The sequence below is a fragment of the Myotis nattereri genome, assembly GCF_964212035.1.
Source record: "Myotis nattereri genome assembly, chromosome: X".
NCBI lineage: Eukaryota > Metazoa > Chordata > Mammalia > Chiroptera > Vespertilionidae > Myotis > Myotis nattereri.
Genome location: NC_138078.1, coordinates 22910181 through 22931580, shown reverse-complemented (window position 1 = coordinate 22931580; position 21400 = coordinate 22910181). Strand labels below are relative to the sequence as shown.

The 21400-nt window shown below is 36.4% G+C and overlaps 1 protein-coding gene across 2 annotated transcripts in view; it reads left to right on the top strand.

Moving 5' to 3' along the window:
- Positions 1-21400, top strand: part of DMD (dystrophin) — a 2781977-nt gene that overhangs the window by 2311747 nt on the left and 448830 nt on the right. For both annotated transcript variants that reach the window (XM_081115404.1, XM_081115406.1), the window contains one exon: positions 4094-4250. In XM_081115404.1, the coding sequence (XP_080971530.1) occupies positions 4094-4250 (157 nt within the window). The remainder of the gene's footprint in view (positions 1-4093; positions 4251-21400) is intronic.

Sequence of the window (21400 nt, the reverse complement as noted above, 5' to 3'; positions counted from 1 at the left end):
AAAGGAACACTTGTGCACTGCTGGTAGGAATGCAGACTGTTGCAGACACTGTAGAAGACAGTATGGCGTTTTCTCAAAAAACTAAAAATGGAACTGCCACTTGACCCAGTAATCCCACTTCTAGGAATATATCCCAAGAAAACAGAAACACCAATCAGAAAGGACATATGCACCCCTATGTTCATAGCAGCACAATTCACCATAGCTAAGATTTGGAAACAGCCTAAATGCCCATCAGAAGATGAGTGGATTAGAAAACTGTGGTACATCTACACAATGGAATACTACACTGCTGTAAAAAAGAAGGAATTCTTACCATTTGAAACAGCATGGATGGAACTGGAGAGCATTATGCTAAGCTAAATAAGCCAGTCAGTGAAAGATAAATACCACATGATCTCACTCATTTGTGGGATATAAAAAACATTATAAACTGATGAACAAAAATAGATACAGAGGCAGAGAAGCATCGAACAGACTGTCAAACTACAGTGGGAAGGCTGGGGAAGTTTGGGGAGGGGGGGTAAGAGATCAACTGAAGGACTTGTATGCATGCATATAAGCATAACCAATGGACTCAAGACACTGGGGGCCATGAGGGCATGTGCCAGGTGTAGGGGAGACTGAGGGAAAGTCAATGAGGGGAAAAAGGAGAGATATGTACTACTATTTGTAATACTTTAAACAAAATATTTTTTAAAAAATTACTAAGTTTAAGGATTTTTTCATATAAGAAAAGTTTGTAATTTCTCTTCCCTGTGTCTTAATATTATATCTTAAGTTATGAGCTTCAGCAGCTGTCTTTATACCTTTGCATCTCAGTTTCTACATTTGCAAAAAAGAAGGTTGAACAACCATCTCTGAGGTTCCTTCCCGCCCTATCAGCCTAGGATAAAAGGACCAGGGGAAATTGATTACCAAAATAGAAAGAAATCATTTCAGCAAGAGAGTCTAAATACAAACATAGGTTAATTATTTAGGAATACTTCATATACCATCTTGAAAATAGAAATAGGGTAGCTGCCTTCAAAATGCACTGGAAATGTGTCTTGAAAACATTTCCTGAGCTTAGCATCACCAAAGAAAAGTGTTTTCTGAGCTCATAGTGTTTTGCTACATTTAGGTAGCCTTCAAAATCATGACATTGACATATACTACGTTTGACCCGTGGAGGCCAGCAAGTAATATTTAGCGCATATAGGAAATACTTTAAGAAATTCTTTCTGGAAGAATGCTCTTGGAGCTTACCTGCGAACAGGTGAAGGTTCTTGTTAAGAGTACAGAAATTCTGGAGGTGAAACCTAGGAATTTGTACTTCAAACTTTACAAGCTACTCAAATGTTTCTTATGCTCACTGAAATCTGAGAACCATGGCTTTAGATTGGATATCTTTGTAAATGTTGTTGTAAATCAGAAGCCATTATATGACTCACTTTCTCCTCTCCAACCCTTTGTCCTCTGTCCTTTATATGTCTTCTTATCACCTCTTGCCTTTCACTCTCGCGCTTTTAGCAAGGAAAAGAATGAAATAGTCATTTGATAACATGGTTAAGGTAATCAAACATTCTGAAATGTTACCTAACTCCGTAGCTATGGATAAATAAGATCCCTTCACCCAGACACACAAGAGGTTTTTGTCATATGTGGTCCCAGGTCCTTCTGCTCACCTGTTAATCTCTTGACCATCCTGTGTCCCTGGCTCCTAACAGCCTGTCTATCTCACACTGTGGAGTTTCTCTTAGATCCTTTAGAACTGAATTGCCTGGGTCTCAAAGCTATTATTTTTCTGTTTTGGGGGATGTCAAGGATTTCACTGACTTGTTCATAATTAGTCAGCACCATCTAATCTAGAGCTGAGGTTGTGGCACAGCCTTATGTAGGCTATGCCATAGGCGGCCTGCTCTTCTGCATATTTATCCTCCTGTAGACCTCTCCCACAGGGGTATTTTATTTCCTCTCCCAGTTAGAGGGAGGCCAAGCAGGCAGGCATCTTTCTATTCTCCATTACCTTCCACTCTCCCTACTTCTAATGCTTTATTGGGACTTACAGGCACTCAATACATATTTATTTAATTAGTATCTCTTCTCCCATTTGCTGCTTTTCCATGTCTGGGCTATGACACACTCTACCTATCTTTCAGAATGTCCTGCTTGACAATTTCTTTCCCCCTCAAGCTGCAAATTCTAGACACCCCAGGGAATCCCTATAACTAGGAGTCATTACATGCCATTAAACAGCTAAAATCTTGCATAGGGAATTCTCACAAAGGCTTATCATGGAAAAGTGATAACTAGAGGAGAAGGATGGACCAGAAACATAAAATAAGTGCCTCTACACTATATGCAGTCTGCACTATTATGTTTAATTCATCGTATTTGGGGGTATTTCATGATTTATTTACTAGATAATGAATGCCCTTAGGGTCTTCAACAGTTTAATTTCTCTGATGGAAATGCCTTTATTTTTTTCTCAACATAATGTTTCTATTGCTCATAATAGAAAAAATTCTGACAATTTTCAGAAGTATATAGATGAATGAATATATCATCTGTAAATCCTCCTCAGTGTTAAACTAGTCATTTCAGAACTTTTTCACACGTAGTCAAGCTTGTGCACACAAACACAGACACGTACAAACATTTCAGAAAATAGACTGTGTACATTATTGTAACCTGTTTTCTCAGCAACCAAAAAGGTGATCTTTTCCATATTAATAAGTATTTGCCTTGGGATGCATAGATTTGTATGAATTCACCATTATATAGTTAACCAGTTCCCTAGTATTGAAAAGTTGTTTCTATTTTGTGTCAATCATGAGTGATGCTACAGATAACATTCTCTACCTATATCTTTGCATGCTTTCCCAGTTACTTTCTGAAGTATAAGTTCCTCAAATTTGTACTTTCACATTTTAATGACTTTTATGTGTCATCAAATTATGCTTCAGAGAGTTTGAAACAATTTAATTTCAGTAGATAGTTACCATTTGGAGATTCTGTTTGACTGGGGCCAGCAGGAGAATTGTATTTGAAATGTCAGGCGAAGTTACCAAGTGGCAAAGGGAAATGTTGTTCTACCTGGTTGCTTTACATTTCAATCTTTGCAGCATTAGAGACTATATTATATTTATATTATTGGCAACATTAGTTTTTATGAATTGATTAGTAATTGCTGATGATATAAGTTATGCAGCAAAAGTCTTGTTTTACCTGAGGATGGAGCCTTGCCAACATTCCAAGTTTCTTCTTTGTTTTTCTGGATTATGATTTATTTTATTAATTTAGTTTCTCATTCTTAAGTGAAATGTGGATTTTATAGCACACTTGTGTCTTCTTAAATGGCTTCTATGAATTAACATGTTCTAAATACAGTTGATGGGAAAGAACACAGTCTTGTCTAAATTATTCATGTTTGGGGGAGGCTTACAGACAACTGTCTGATTTTACTTTTCCACATGAGTTGTTGTCTCAGTACATTTTACACAAAAGAAACAAAGCGGAAAATGTTGGAACTTGGTGAAAACAAATCCCAGGTGCACACGAATAAAGAAGGGTAGAGGAAAGGGAGAAGCATATGGGAAGAGGAGCAGAAAGGAACAGATGCCAGATGGAGGGAGTCAATGGAAGAGGCTGCCTAGGGTGTAGAAATGGAAAAGTCAGAATGTGGGGAGAGACCTTTCCATTTCTCAAAGCAGAAAGAATTCCAGTGCTGACATGAGTCACATGAAAACTGAGTGGTTTATATTAGTCACTGGGTCCAATTTTTTTTCTACCAGGAACATTAAGAATCATTACTGCAACACTATGGGAAAGTAATCCATTTCAGTGTATATTTCATGCTAAAATCTCAGAACTCTGCATGTGGAAATAAACATATGGCTAACCACTGACACTCAAAATTGCATCAAAATATCCCCATTTTATGGCTCTCAAAAGCAGGTAACCAGATTATTATTGAGGATTGCCATGTAGTTGACAATAGGTTTATACACTATGGAAATAACCAATCCATGTACCTTACTTAATGAAATAGTTAGAATCATCAATTCTCCTTCTAGATATTCTGATACAGTTTGCTCCTGTTATTTTTCAGATCACATTTGGAAGCCAGTTCTGACCAGTGGAAGCGTCTGCACCTTTCTCTTCAAGAACTTCTGGTGTGGCTACAGCTGAAAGATGATGAGTTAAGCCGGCAGGCACCTGTTGGGGGTGATTTTCCAACAGTTCAGAAGCAGAATGATGTACAGAGGGTAAGACATTTTTAAGCCTAGTTTCCTGCACATACATAGTAAGCATTCAGTGATTATTTTAAAAATAGTTCTGATTAAAATTAAGTTGAATAGGAATCTTTTTTACTCCTCTAGTTCAAGGGTCAATTATAAATAAACCAAGCCATTATGTTTTAAATGTCAAAAGTATCTGCATTAATAATATTCTTTCAGAAATTGTTCCTCTCTTTTGCTTGCTTTATAAAATGTTTTATTGTGTAAAATATTGAAAATATACAAAATCAGACAGAATCCTATAATAAATACCCATCAAGACTTCAACAATTATCAATTCATGGCCACTTCTTCTATACCTCTTCCTTGCTTTCCATTATTTTCAAGCAAATCTCAGGCATGGATCTTTTTATTCATAAGTATTTGAAAAAGTATTTCTAAAACATAATAATTTACTCTTTAAACATAACCACAGTACTATTATAGTAGTTTTAAAATAGCAATAATTTTATCATAAAAAATATCCACACAGTATTCAAATTTCCATTTCTCATATATGTCTTAAATGTTTTAGTAGGTTTTTGTTTTGTTTGTTTTTTGGTTTAAATAAGAATTGAAATCAGGTCCACACATTTTGCATTTTGTGAATATGTCTCTTAAATCCCTTTTTTTCACTTTTTATTTTGAAATAATTATAGATTCACAGTAAGTTACAAAAATAGTACAAAGAGTTTCCCTATACATTTCACACAGTTTTCTCTAATTATTACATCTTACTTAACTATAGAACAATAACTGTCATTTCAACATGTGATCAATGTAAAAATTTACAGTAGAACTCAAGTCAATGTAGCTCCATTTCAAGTGCTCAGTAGTCAGATGTGGCTAATGGCTACTATATCAAAAAGTTCAGTTCTACAGTTTTGATTATATTGAAGTTTGACTATTTCATAGGTGATAGTGTAGTCTTTCATTATTAGGAGGTACATAATGTCTTGTTTTCTCTTTAATGAGTGTGATTTGTGCAGCTTTTAATGATCAATGGCTAGAAGTTGCAATGTGGTAATTGCCTATTTCTATTATTTCTTCTTCATTTATTAGCTGGTGTACTTCAATGCAAAAAAAAAAAAAAAAAAGGTTCTCTCATCCACTATTTGGGTACCCAGTATACTGTTCATATGGGATATGCATCATAAATGTTTCTATTTTACCAGTCTTCAGAACTGGTTGTTCACTAGCATCATCTATCAGTGATCATTTTTTTCTTTTTCATTATATTTCTGTCTTATCCGCTAGGGTCTGAGTGGGGAAGACATAGATTTTGTCTTGCTTGCCTCCAAGATCTTAATAACTAGCAAAATGTCTGGCATACAGTGGATAATGATAAGTGTTTTTGAAATGAGAATAAGAGGTATATGAACAGAAATGAATAACAAACCAAGAAAATTACTACCAAACAAGAAAAACTTGATAAAATGGTACTGCTTTTGTATGTTCAGCACTTCAAGGAAAGATCTCTATGGATCCACAGCCAAAGGTAGCCTATTGAAGAAAGGTCAAGGGTTTCTATTATTCCAGAGAAAAGAATATAGATTACAAAAAGGGAAGACCCAGGAGTTTTTGCAAAAAAATTGCCAAGGAAACTGTCAAATTTTTTTCTAACCATTCTTCATATAATTCAGAATATCAAATTACCTTTTGTGGTAGGGTGGAACATAATAGTGATATTTTTCAATGTTCTAACTTTGAATAGTCAAAACACTCTGCCATATATGTATAAGAGCACTCGTTGAGAAAGATGAGCATTTTAAATAGAATGTATTATGTGATATAATGAAATGAGACAGACTTTCTAGAAAAGGGGTAATTTTATTCTAGTTCCAGAAACCAAAGAAGATGAATCATTGGACAAGTGCACTAGAAGTCAGGATATGGAGGTTCTAGTCTTATTCTTCCATAAGTTAGCTTCTGATTACTACTTTGTTCTTCAGCTGCAAGATGAGGAATTTGGTCCCAATAATTTCCACAGTCCCTTCTGGCCAGCATGTTGTTATAAATACTTCCTCACTTTCCCTGGTTATTGGCTTTGCTTGCTTGCTAACAGTGGTAAAATGTTAATACTTATCATTCTCCATCCTCTTACTCAGGAATCTCATGACCAGTAACATGCTTTGGAGAGATGACAATGCTTGAGTTATGGGTAACATGCACTACATTGAAGTGTATTAATTAGTGTACTTGATTGGTGTACTTGTTTAGATATCCCTCCCATTATCTTTCTTTGACTTATCAGGACTTCCTGCCCATTGACAAATCTGTGTTCCATCCATTAGTTTCACTGCTCCTCTAGCTTCACCTCTCTCCAAGTCCAACTTAGATTCAACCATCAAACATTGTAATAACTTTTTCTAAGACAATAAAATACTTTGCATCATTTTCCTTTTGTTGCTACAATCTGAAAAAACCAAAAGCTTTGAGAATCTAACTAAATACTTTCTCCTACCCAAACAACAACAGAGCAGTGTAGTACCTTTTCAGGATGACTAGCCTCTTAACACATCGCTGGGTCAATTTACCTCCTAAATATTTCTTGACTCTGTTTACTGCAGTCATCACCATAGTTACAAGACACCCTTTCTCCTAGCCTTTCTGCATTTATTCTTGCCACTCTACAATTCAAAGTAATATATGTAAAAACATGAACCGATGCTCTCCAGTTCCATCCATGCTGTTGCAAATGGTAAGAATTCCTTCTTTTTACAGCAGCATAGTATTCCATTCTTACCATTTGCAACAGCATGGATGGAACTGTAGAGCAATATGCTAAGTGAAATAAGCCAGTCAAAGAAAGAAAAATACCACACGATCTCACTCATTTATGGATAATAAAGACCATTATAAACTGATGAACAAAAATAGATACAGAGGTCAGAGCAGCATCGAACAGACTCTCAAACTACAGCGGGAAGGCTGGGAACGGTTGAGGGGGGGTAAGAGATCAACCAAAGGACTTGTATTCATGCATATAAGCATAACCAATGGACACAACACACTGGGGGGTAGGGAAGGCTGGGGAAGGTCAAGGGTAGAAAGAAAAGGAGACATATGTAATACTCTTTATAATACTTGAAGCAATAAAACAAAATTTAAAAAAATAAAATAAAATAAAATATATTACCTAATTTATATATAATATACTAGAGGCCCATTGCAAGAAGATTCCTGCAAGAATAGGGCTTCCTCGGGCCAATTGCGCTGCCAAGCCCCGCCGCCCAGGGCCGCACACGGGGGCCTGGATGGTGGCTCGTACTGGCCCTCCCTGACTGCAGTATGCAAATTAGCCACCATCTTTGTTCGTGGCTAATTTGCATATCGCTCTGCTTGGCTGATGGGCATAGTGAAGGTAAGGTCAATTAGCATCTTTGTCTTTTATTAGATAGGATGTATGTGTTGGCTCCTGGACTAAATAGCTATGGTTTTAGAGTTCATTTGCCTATGTTGTTTTCCTATATTCTTCCCTTCTTGTCAGCTGTCACTTGAAAAAGGCACTTAATGTTGTTTAAACTATAGGAGTAATAAGTATCATAGTAAAACATGCAAATAAATTCTAATAAGAAAATAAAATTTAAAAATATACATAAACTGAATTATGTCAGTCTCATCTTAATGGTCTTCAGTGGCTTCTCAATGTCCTTAAGAAAAGACCTCAATCCTCAGCAAGAACTCCAAAGCCCCATCTGGCTGGTCTGGCCCCAAACTTCTCTTTTCTTAGTGTGTTTTTTGCTCTCTGGACACTAGCCATACTGCTTCTTTTGGTATTCCCGGGTCTCTGTTCCTCGCATGCGTGGCTTTGAACATACTGATCCTTTGTCTGGAATCCTCTCTTACCCCCAGCTACCTCCTCATAATGTCCTGGTTAAGGTCTAGTAATCCTTTACATCTTGGCTCAGACATTAAGCAAGATTTTTCCTGAAGCTCACATTTGACCAGATGTCCCTTTATAACCTCTCATAACACCTTCAATGTTTCCTTCTATAACAACATTCTTTGTCATGACTATCTGAGACTCTTTAATGTCAAGCACCTTCACAAAATCATATGCTCCAAGAAGCTTTATTTAGATGAGAGGGTTGTCATATTTATACCCAGCATCTTACAAAGTGTCTAGTACATGATGAACACTAAATAGATAAAGGAACAAAGGAATTAAGAAGGTAAGGATGGAGGAAGAGAAGAGAAAACCAATGAACTAATATTCATTTTAATCATTCTTCTCTAGTCTGCTGGGACCAAGGACAGGGAAAGAAAGAATAAAGAGTGATGTTCCTTCCTCACTTGAAGAATTTATCTGTTTATTCCCAACTAAGTATCATTTTGTATTGTGTAGAGCTATATTGGTGCTACTGTTTTTACTTGTGGTCTGGCCCAGTGTTTTCACGAGCTTTTCATATCATTCAGAAAAATACTTGTCACAAAACACTCTCCTTCCTCAAAGGACATCATCACTCCTAATTGTTGATGAGAAAACAACTTACCACCCTGTATACTCAAGAGTTTTGCCATGCTCATGCAGTAGCCCTTTATAGTTGCAGTGCAATGGCTGTCTATTTAGTAATGCTCTTTTTGCCTAAGAGCAAAGGAAAACCCTTGAAACTAGGTCTCTATGGAATCTTCTGAATTCACTTAGGAAGAGAGAAAAGAAACCCATAATCAGTATAAAACTCTGTCAGATCTTGTCTTCAGTAGGTTTTTTTGTGTGTCTTTTTGTTTTTTTAATTTTTAAAAAATGTTTATTGTTGAGAGGATTACATATGTCCCCCTTTTCCACCCATTGCCCCTCTCCACCTGGTTCCCATGCCACCCCAGGCCTTCACCACCCTATTGTCGGTGTCCATAGATAATGCATATATACATGTAAGTTCTTTGATTAATCTCTTCCTGCATCTCCATCCCCCCTTCCCTCTGAGATTCATCAGTCTGTTCCATGTTTCTATGCCTCTGGTTCTATTTTATTCATCAGTTTATTTTGTTCATTAGATTCCTTTTTTTGTTTATTTTTATTGTTTTTTATCTTTATTGTTGAAAGTATTACATATATCCCCTTTTTCCCCCACTAACCACATCTAGCCTGCCCCCTACTCCCCACCTCAGACTTTACCATACTATTTTCTGTGTCCATGGGTTATGCATATATACAAGTTCTTTGGTTGATCTTTTCCCACTCACTCACCCACGCATCCCCACCTTATTTTGATTTTTAGATTCAATTATTGATAGATATGTATATATTGCCATTTTATTGTTCATATTTTTTATATTTCTCTCTTCTTCTTCCTCCCCTTAAAGAATATCCTTCAACATTTCAGGTAATACTGGTTTAGTGGTGATGAACTCCTTTAGCTTTTTCTTGTCTGTGAAGCTCTTTATCTGACCTTCAATTCTAAATGAGAGCTTTGCTGGGTAGAGCAATCTTGGTTGTAGGTCCTTGTCATCATCACTTTGAATATTTCTTGCCACTCCCTTCTGGTCTGCAAAGTTTCTGTTGAGAAATCAGCTGACCATCATATGGCCACTCCCTTTTAGGTAACTAACTGCTTTTCTCTTGCTGCTTTTAAGATTCTCTCTTTGTTGTTAAGCCTTGGCATTTTAATTATGATGTGTCTTGGTGTGGGCCTCCTTGAGTTCCCCTGTTTGGTACTCTCCATGCTTACTGGACTTGTAAGTCTATTTCTTTCACCAGGTAGGAGAAATTTTCTGTCATTATTTCTTCAAATACATTTTCAATTTCTTGCTCTCTCTCTTCTTCTTCTGGCATCCTCAGAATGTGAATGTTGGTATGCTTGAAGTTGTCCCAGAGGCTCCTTACAATATCTTCATATTTTGGATTATTTTTCTTTTTACTCTTCTGATTATGTGTTTTTTCCTTCCTCATAGTCCAAATTGTTGATTTGATTATTGGAATCCTCTATTCTACTGTTGAATTGCTGTAAATTATTCTTTATTTCAGTTAGTATATGCTTAATTTCTGACTGGCCATTTTTCATGTCTTTGAAATTCTCACTAAGATCTTTGAAAATCTCACTAAGTCCCTTGAATTTCTCATTAAGATCTTTGATCTACCAAATAATCATTGTTTTAAATGCTGTATCCAGTAGTTTGCTTGCTTCCATTTCATTTAGGGTTTTTTTCTGGGGATTTTTTCTGTTCTTTCATTTGTGACATGGTTCTTTGTCTCCACATTGTGGCTGTTTCCATGTATTTGTTTTTATGTATTAGGTGGAGCTCCAATGTCTCCTGTATTCCAAGAGTGGCCTTGTGTAGGGCCTAGTCTCAGCCTCCCCAGCCACCTGAGCTGGACACTCTAGGTGAGTCCCTCTATGGGCTGTGTGCACAGTATTGTTGTAGTTGAACCTTGATTGCTGTTGGAATTACTGGGAGGAGTTGACCCCCAGGACAATTGGCTGTGAGGACCAGCTGCGACTACAGTGGAAGAGCTGCTGTGCAGGAGACACCCCTAAGAAACAGGACTTGCTCTAGTGGGACTTTGCTTCTCATGGAGTCTGACCCTTAAGTGTATCATTCATGGATGTGTAAAACTGTATTCTGTTGTGGCCTGAAGATGTCCACCAGGTTCACTGGCTCTGAGGCCTCCTGGCAGGTGCAAAGTCAGCCATTGTGTGTGATCTTCCAGCAGGAGCTACAGAGCAATCTGCAGATGGCCGCTACTTGTGTTGAACTTGGAAATGCCCAGGAGAGGCTAAGCTCTGAAGCAAGGCAGGCTGCTGCTAGTTCTGGGTCTTTAGCCTCTTATTTATAGGTATGGGCACAATGATGCCAGCTGCCGCTTGTTTGATAAATTTTAGGAAAGTCTGATGCCTGAGCCAGGACTGGCCATTCATTCAGAAAAGCCACTGCAAACAGCTTGGGTGGGGCTGAAAATTGGATGGGGCAGGGTTTCAGGGAATCACCAGGGCAAGAATCCTGTGGGCCAGACTGTTGGAAACTCAGATATGACTGCCAGTGAGCTCTGCAATAGAGGAAGTCTCAGCATAAGAACAATGACCTCTGCCAGCACTTTTGTCTGGGAGAAAGCCACCCCTAAGTTATTGCTCCACTGCCAGACAATCCAGTTCCTCCCTGTATGTCCCTGGAATCCCCTCTCAACATTGCCCTAGTGTGGGAACTCAGAAGGATTAAGTCTAAGTAAGTCCATCTGCTAGCCCTTTTAAGAGGGATTGCCTGGGTCTCCAGCAGCCTCCGTGTCACTCAGCTACAGTTTCCACTGATTTTAAAGCCAGAAGTCTGGAACCCTGGACTGGGGGTCTGGTGTGGGGCCCGGACCCCTTGTTCCTCACGAGAGGCTCCCATAGTGTAGATATCCCTCCTGATTAAAAGCACACCATATGTGGGTGTTGTACCAGCCCATTATGCACATCCACCTTCCTCCCAGTCTCAGCATGCTGTCTTCATTACTTCTCTAGTTGTAGGACTTCCATTCATCAAGCTTTCAGGTGGTCCTGAATGATGGTTTTTCTGTATTTTAGTTGTACTTTTGATATGGTTGTGGGAGACGGCAAGTACCAGCGTTTACCTACACCGCCATCTTGGTTTTCTTTGATACGTTTTGTATTTGTAGACTTTTGTTTTACTTTGCCATGTTTCCAGGATTATAAATTATCTTATTATTTATGGGTTTCTTGATTCAAATAAAGTTTGTACAGATGTTTGGTATTTAAATGGGTCACTTGTTATTGTAAATTTGTTCCTCATGTATTTGGTGTGGCACTTTTTTTTAATCATCTGCTTACTATTTGTTTTAAATGATTAATGCCTTTTCTTGTTGCTTTTTATGGGAATACAAGTCCCATTAAAACTTCAAAAGTTGAAACTATACTTAAATACTTTTTCACTTTTCTTTTCTATAAATCAGGATGTTTATAAATCAGTTAACATATTTGCTTTGTGTATCATTGAAGATTAATGATAAACTTTTATTACCAAAATATCATATGTCTTGTACGCTTTACTGGAAGTGAAAATATATAGCCTATCTCAATTACTGTGATGGAGGGGTATATGGTTTTCCTGTAGGTAAAATTCTAAAACAGTTCACCCAGGTAGTTGGGAACTGCAGTCTCATTCCTCAAAGCAATTTTTACACTCAGGGGAGTGAATCTAGGTTCCCCAAACTAGCTGGGAAGCATATCTACTGCAATTGGAATGGCTCTCAAAACTAATTAATTAAATAATGCTCCATATGCAGTGAAGTGTTATAAATAATTAAAGCTCAAATGTGCCTTAGCAAATATAAACTGACCAATTTTTATATCTTTTGAATACATTATCCTGACTTTTCCAGTTCCTCATTACTTGCCTGACTAGACTGACTCATTTTCAATTAGTGTGTATTATTCTGGTCCAGATATATTTTTTAAACTGACTTTCTTTGTTTTACTTGAGCAGTCACTAAAGTGATATTTATTACTTGTCTAGTTCTGTGATTAACCTAGAGAGAGTTTTAAAAGAGCAAATCATAGTGGGGAATTTCTAAGGAGAACTTCAATACACTATGAGCTTATTTAATTCCTGTCATCCTACCCAGAATCCAAATGAAGATTGGGTCTTAGTTATAGAACACTGTAGGTAATAGCTTTTTGTTTGCATTCTTACTAATGAAATTGTTCATCATTAGGTTTTCATCTTTCAATTTAAAAATCTCTATACTTCCTTTCCTAGAGAGCATTAAGGACACCTTAGGAGCTTCCTGAGATTTTCTGGTTAAGATTTAGATAGAAGTAATCAATACATACATTATTAAAACAGTGGATAGAAAGCCATTATTGTGTGCATGCTGTTGACAAATGAAAAGGCTTGAATAAAAGTAGTTTACTTGTTCATTTGTCAGGTCATATATTATGCATGTTCAATTTCCTCAGAAGTCACCACAAAGTGAGGGAGACATTCAGAAATTCAATAAAACTATCCTGAAATCACGTTGTAGATTATACATTTATTTAAGCTAATTCTGTTATCAATGCTGACCTGCTTCCTTTGGGTAATTTTAGTATGTGTGTTAGCTTGATGACTTTTCTTTCCACAGAAATATAAAATGTCTTTGGGTGCCATTTGTGAATGTTAAGATTCAAGTTAGCTCTGTGTTTAAAAAGAAAAGAAAAGAGAAATGCATTCTTTCCTCTTACCTCTAAAAAATAAACAAATAAACAAAGGTTATAATAGAGTGATTCATCCCAACATTTGATGACCTGGCCTCTTGAATTTTCTAAACAAGTTTGGTTGCCTTGCAAAGTTTGCTATTAGCTATGCCCACTCTAAAAAATGTCCACTTGTCTCTATTGGAGGAAATAGACACATTTGTTATATAGTCTTCATCACTAACAGAGTAAGCTACTTTTGTATAAGTTTGATATTCTATGCAGTCATAGTTAGGAATGCTAAATAGAAAAAAATTTCAATTATTTTTAACACTACATTTCTTGGCATTTGAGGAAGTCTTTTGAAAACGAGCTATATCATCAAAACTTGAGAACAGAGTCATCTAAAGTTTGCTACTTTTCTATAATGACTATAATAAGATAAAATATGAATAATTTGAATTAAATTGATTTCTCTACCAAAGTCCTCATTCTAACCATGTCAAAATATTTTTGTCTTGATAAATACTTTAAAAATAACATTTGTATAGTATTTATCTTTACAAAGCATTTTTACACACATTCCTTTAATTACAATTTAGCCCCTTCTATTTTTATGTGTTTTCCCTTGTCCCTCCAAAAAAATTTAGGAAAAACTGTAGCATAATTAGGACTCCTAGAATTTATTATTAGTAATAAATTTGTATTATTTAGTAATTATTTATTGAGTGTTTATTATATGCTAAGGACTGAAGGTACAGTAGTGAACAAAATGAGAATATGCCCCATGGCCCTTCAAATTGTCGTGAGGAAAATACACAGTAAACCAATAAATTAATACGGAAAATCCCATTAGCCCATTGCTCTGAAGGGAAGATTTAAAAAACAGAGATAGTTAAAGACTGAGAGGTAGTGGTGATTCTGATGAAGTTATATTTTAGAAGAGGCTCATGTGAGTGCATAAACCAAGCAGAGGCCTCAAGTGAAGAGTATTATAGGCAGAAAGAGCAGCAAATGTAAAAGCCCAGATGTAAGAACAGGTTTGAGGTGTTCAAGGAATAGCAAGATGGGATAGTGGCAGGTTGTAAAGAGAGGCAAAGGCCAGATCATGAATTGTCTTGTCTGCCATAGTTTGAAGGTAGGCTTTATTCTGTGTGTAATAAGACATCACTGAAGGACCATAAGTAGGAATGATATGATCTGATTTATGTGTTCTGCCTGGCAAATGGAGAATTGATGGTAGGTGGAACAAAAGTGAAAGCAGAGAGAAAGGATGGTGTTGAAGTCATCTGAGAAAGGGATAATAATGACTTGAAGTAGAGTGGAAATGATAGATGTGGTGAAAAATCATTTGATCCAAGATGTATTTTGAAAGTAGAGCTGATAGAACTTAAGATGGATGGGATGTGGAATGTGAGAGAAAGCAAAGAGTCAAGTATGACTTTGAAGTCTTTGGTTTGAGCAAATGGGGAAATGATAATGCCATTTATGGAGATGGGAAACACTTCAAAATGATTGTGGATGAGGATATATGCATGGAACAGAATAAGAGTTCCATTTTGGTATTATATTGATAGATATAGACAAATAGTATGAGTCAGAAATTATTCACCATTTACACTTGACAAATTCAAAATTTGGCTGAGCCTCTTGAGAATGGATATAAATTAATTCGTCAAAGGGTTTCCTAATAATCCATTTCTATGTACTATTGCTTCAGAAGGAATTTCCAAAATTTACAATTTAGGCTCAATGACCTAAAACCTAGTTCTCTAAATGATCATGGGAACAGATTGACTTTTCACCAGTGATTTCTCAAGGTCAGCTCAGAACTTAACAACATTATTATTGTCAGTAGGAAGTGACTTCCCCAGTGGTTACTGGAAGCAGCCCAGCCTTAGGACTCAAAGTCAAACAGCTGTTCAAGATGCTGTGTGGGCACTAAACTATTCTTTATAGCATCACAGATCTGCTAGCAGACTGGACTCTGTTCTAGCCCATGCCCTTCAACTCCAAAGTTTAAAATATTTCAAAAAAGAAAAAGTTTTTAAACACATTTCCCCCTAAACACTCAAAAATGTTTTCTCATTGAGTACAAATAAATTTTTAAAAATATTAATTTCAGGCTTGAAAAATGTCCATTTCTTTTTCAACTTTGCTTCAAATGGATTTAATTTCATTTATAAATGTGGGTCATGTTGTTGACTATCTGAAGTAATGGTTAGATGTATCTGATAGTACAATCTCTTATCTTCACTTTTATTCAGAAGTAGATTGTGAAAATAAGATAAATGATTATATTGTCAAACTCATAGAAGCAGAGAGTAGCAAGGTGGTTGCAAGGGACTTGGGGGACGGGGAAATGTGGAGTTGCTGTTTAAATGATATGAAGTTTCAGTTATACAAAATGAGTAAGTTCTGGAGATCTGCTGTACAACATAGTGCTTATAGTTAATACTGTATTACATATGTAAAATTCATGTTGTGTTCTTAACACAATAAGAAAACAAAGATGGTTATGACCTTTCCTTTATAGCCTATATGCCCCATTTTTATTATTTCTCTAATACAGCTATCTCAAATGATATGAAGGGAATCCTTTGTCCTTCTGGTTTTTTGTTCTGTTGCTGCTTCCTTCAAATTTCTTTCTACCCTCAATCCCTATGAATATGCCTTAGATTCTTAGAGACAAAATTCCTACTCCTCTGGTTAACTACATTTCTGGATCTTGCCCTTTTCCAAGATATTGGTTTCAAATTAATTGGGCATTGATTGTTCTTAAATCAGCATTTAGTAAATAAAGTATTTCTGATGTATTTAATTCAGTAAATATGGTGACTCTTTAAATAAGGAAGTTCATTATGGTGACAGGATATATTTAGCAACTTTCTGATCAAAAATAAAAACACCATAGGAAGGATATAGACAAAGTAGATATATTATGAAAACTAGAATGATAATATAGGATGACAACAGTATTAAACAATAACCAAATTGCAGATACGACTGTGTTAATGCCCTTGTCCTATGCCCACTCAGTAACCACTTTTTGAATGAATGGAACTGTTGGATCACTTTATTTTTAAAAATTATATATGTTTTTATTTATTTCAGAGAGAGGAAGGGAGGGGGAAAGAGAGATAGAAACATCAATGGTGAGATAAAATCATCAGTTCTCAACCTGTGGGTCGCGACCCCTCTGGTGGTCGAACAACCCTTTCACAGGGGTCGCCTAAGACCATCCTGCATATCAGATATTTACATTACGATTCATAACAGTAGCAACATTACAGTTATGAAGTAGCAACGAAAATAATTTTATGGTTGGGTCACAACATAAGGAACTGTATTTAAAGGGCCAGAAGGTTGAGAAACACTGAATCAAGGCCTCCCCTAGAGGAAAATTTACCCAGTGACTCAAAGGTTACACTCAGCCTCTGTATCTGTAACATAAGAATAGGCCCGGAATAAGAGATTTCACTTTTTTTCCAGATAGTATTATTTTTTCTCCAATAATTCATGACACCATTTTTTCACCCTTAAGCATGTTCTGCATCTGAATCAACCTGGCCCCATATAACAAATTCTGGTTTTCCAACTGGATGTTCTGTTATTTATTCAACAATATTAATTGAGTATCTACTATGTGCCAAGCTATGGCTATAAATTTTCTCATTAGTAAATATGCCTAGGAGAGACAGTCTCAAATTGCCACCGGGTAACAAGCCTGTGGCTAATTAATTGATCTAAATGTGTTGATTATAGAATATTCGAACTGGATTTCTGAACTTAGGTAAGGTGTTTAGCAAATCCCCACATTTTACCAATGAGGATGGCCAGGCTGGGGGAGATTTTATGACCTGTACTAGATTACGATGCCAGGTTTAGGCCCAGCCCAGACTTGAACTTCAGATCTTCTGCAACTCTGGCCAGTGCTGTTTTCACCCCTTCAGTCTACCTCCCAGGATAGTTCTGTAAAATTCTGCTAACTAATATGGAAATAAAGTGTAGTCATTCCAACAGCTTTTAGTCTGAATAACAGAAACATAGCCTTGCTACTCCAATGGGAATATAGGTAAAATTCTGCTTCATGAAAACTGTACATCATTGAAAGAGATCCATGTTTTAAAAAGCAGGGGCTTTCACATACAGCCATGGTAAAGGACAAACTGTCTCCAGGTGAGAGCAGCACAGCTTTCCTCTCTGTAATGTCAGTACCTGTGCCCACAGCGCTCTTCTGCTTCTCTCTTCGATGAGGTACATCAAGCAAATCAGTATTCACCCTTTATCCCCTCTACACATGGTTCTAAGCTACTTCTATTTGTTATTAGGTATTTGTGGTAATATTCACCCTATTTTTTTCTTCAAGGAGGAGGGGTAGAAAAATCCCAAATAATCAATGGCTTGAGTCTTCTCTATTACTTTCAGGTTTTTAAAGTTTCTGATATCCTTCATGGTCATTAGGATTTTCCACTTATGTGGTTCCAAATTATTATAATTCAGGGAACTTTTGTTTTTTGCTATCACTTTCATCCTGGCTTAAGAATTTCAAAATTTGGATTCTAAAGTGACAGATGAACTGATGGCCTTAGATAAATCCTAACTTATCTGTACTTCACTTTGCATTAGTAAAACATTCATAGTACATAAATATACTTTTATACAAACATACCCACTCAACCAAACTATTGACTCCCCAAGGACAAAGATCATGTCCCTATATCTTCTCTACCTTATACATAACAGATAGAAAGTAAACATTTTGAATGAATTAATCAGCTTGCAGTCAAGTCAACCTGTAGGTTAGTATTTTTGATGTATAAATACTATCCATCAGATAATTTAACCTTCAGAATAAATGGGTTGACCTTGCCTTGGGATATACTGCTAGTGTAATTTTGTAGTACATGATTTATGTAAGTTTATTTTGTGAAGCTTAAGTTGAAGGAAAAATATCAATTAATATACCTAATCTTTTCTTAGTTTTAAGGCAAAATATTTCACAGAGATGCTCTAAATCTTTAGTAGTTGCTTTTAATTCTTCCACATCACTATTTCAGACCCTGGTTGTCTTGGAAAGGGGGAAAGGAAGTTATGGGGAAGAGGGTGGATTCTAAAGGAAATAATTTTATCTGTTCAAAAGATTCAGGAAGTAAATATCTTAACATTTGGATATTGACATCTAAATAGTCTAAGGATGTATTTTGTATGTGTATGGGAGAAGGGCTCTATATAGATAACTTTTTACATCTGCAAATAATTGAACCAACTTATTTGATTTAAAACAATCATAATCTGTGAAACAAAATCAATATTGTGTATGAGTATTAATTTTTCAAATGCTATTCAAATCCACCGACTTTCATTGAAAGACAATACACTTATCAAAGAGTCAAGGCTCTTAACATTGAAAGTTCTTGCTTTTGTTTTAAAATGTCTCCATTTCCTCCCTTTTAAAATGCAATAAACTGTTAGTACAGGCAATTTATGGTAAGCTGATTAGGTATTGAAAATTTGACTTTTCATTATTTTACTGTAAGGCAGAATTTTCATGGATTGCTTGTTTGTTGTTTTTTTTTGTTTTGCCATTGTTTTTACTAAAGAAGGCTATCTCTTTTAAACTCCATGCTGTATGGCCCACTGATGCCCAGTGTTTGGTACATAGTATGTGCTCAAAATATGTTACATAAATAAATGGAAGATTATCTTTCATGTAACTTTATTTAAAAGTTACATGTTTATATTTTTTCCACACAATAAGAAACATTACCATTTTCTTTATCCTCTCATTTTCTTCAACCATTTCTCATTTTGAGGGAGACTGTTTTTTACCCGTTTTTGTATTTTATCTAAATTTTCCCAAATTCTGAGTATATAAAGGGTGTCCCAAAATTCACACAAGAAGTTATTTTGATAGAAAACAGGTTTACAATTAAAAATTGTAAATTTTCTATTGATTCATAAAGTGTACAGTACAGGGTTATGTATGGAATAGCATATCAGGCAAAATATCCACAACGTGTCACTGTTTGGTGCAGATTTGGGGCTGGAGGCATCATCGGACCATTCTTCTTCGAAAATGCGGCTGCTCAGGCAATAACAGTTAATGGTGCTCGCTATCGCAGCATGATAATCCAGCTTTTTGTGCCTAAATTGCAAGATATGGATGTGGATGACATGTGGTTTCAACAAGATGGTGCCACATGCCATACATCCTGAGAAACAATTCAACTACTGCGTGAGTCATTTCCTGGTCGTGTAATTTCCCGTTTTGGTGATCAGAATTGGCCGCCCAGATCAAGCGATTTAACGCTGTTGGACTTTTTTCTTTGGGGTTTTTTGAAGTCTAAGGTTCATGCCAACAAGCCCACGAGCACCCACGCCTTGAAGGAGGAAATTGAGTGCTGTATCAACAAAATTCAGCCACATTTATGCAAAACGGTCATGGAAAATTTCAACAAAAAGAGTGTATATGTTCCAGCAAAGCCGTGGAGGCCATTTACCCGATATGCTATTCCATACATAACCCTATACGGTGTATGTTATGAATCAATAAAAGATTTACAATTTTTAATTATAAACCTGTGTTTTCTATCAAAATTACTTCTTGCGTGAATTTTGGGACACCCTTTACTCACTAAACCTTCTCTTTCATCCACTTTCTTTTCTGAATTTCAGGCAGTGATGTGAAAATAATGATACTCATGTCTTTGTAATGACAGAACTTCCTTTGTCTTTTCCTTAGACTCATTTTAATCCTCAGTGATTCATGTTTAAGAAATGAACTCTGCAGCTGTGGTGGAACTAAACCCTTGGCAACAACTTGAGGGGCAAACAAGTGTTCTCTCACAATGGACTAATGGTCCTTATCCTGGAATTGTTTGCTGTTCAGTTTGAATAATGGAAATGTGTCATCAAACAGTGTCTTGGTGTGTTTTTTTTTCCAGTTTGACAGGACCTTTAAGATCCATTTCCTGATTTTACAGACCTTGCTCCAACAATTATTTCTACTTTCTCCTAAGTCATTAGCATATCTCTCCACTATGGTAACCAACTGTCCTGGTTTGCCAGACTGTCCTGGTTTAAGCAATGAAAGTCCCACATTACAAAATACACCTCAGTGAGCCAGTCAGAGAAAGATAAGTATCACACAATCTCACTCATATGTAGAATCTAATGAACCAAATAAACTGATGAACAAAAACAGAACCAGAGACACAGAAGCATGAACAGACTGTGGAACCTCAAAGGGAAGGCAGGGGAGGGTGGGTGGGTGAGAAGAGATCAACCAATGAACTTTGTATGCGTATATGCATAACCCATGGACACATACAATGGGGTGGTGAGGGCTTGTGGGTGGAGGAGGCATGGGAGCAGGTTTGAAGAGGTTAATGGTGGGGGGGGGGGATCTATGTAATACTTTCAACAATAAAGATTTTTTTAAAACGAAAAAAAAAAAAGTAACTCAGTACCTGGCAAACCAGGACGGTTGATTATCCTATCCCTATCTCTCATCTTTCAGTCTATGTTCAAACCATTTCTATCCTTAAAAGAACATATCTTTCCCTTTACTTGTGATCCTCTTCCTGTCCTACCTTTTTCTTTGCACTCTCAAAATAAAGGATATAGCAAAAATAGTTTTTATTTGAAATACCTGCTCCTCCTTCTCTCATTCTCTCCTCAACTAAACCTACTTCTGAAGCTACTGCCCTCCACTAAAATTGCTCTTACCAAGTCCCATGTACAATTTTCAGGGCTGATTTTGCTTTATCTCTGCATGTCATGATTGGACACTGTTGATTACTTTGTTCCTCTCAAACTCTCACTCTCTCTTCAATAGTCCTAAACTCATTTTCCCCAATCTTCCAACTATCCATTCCTTTTTGGCCTTTCATGGGATCCAATTCCTCTGTCTACCTATTGTTTTTATATTCTCCAGAATTTTCTTTTCAGCCCACTCCACTAACTGAGAAATGTTATCTACTTATGTCATTTTAATCCTAGCCTATATTCATAATCATAGAC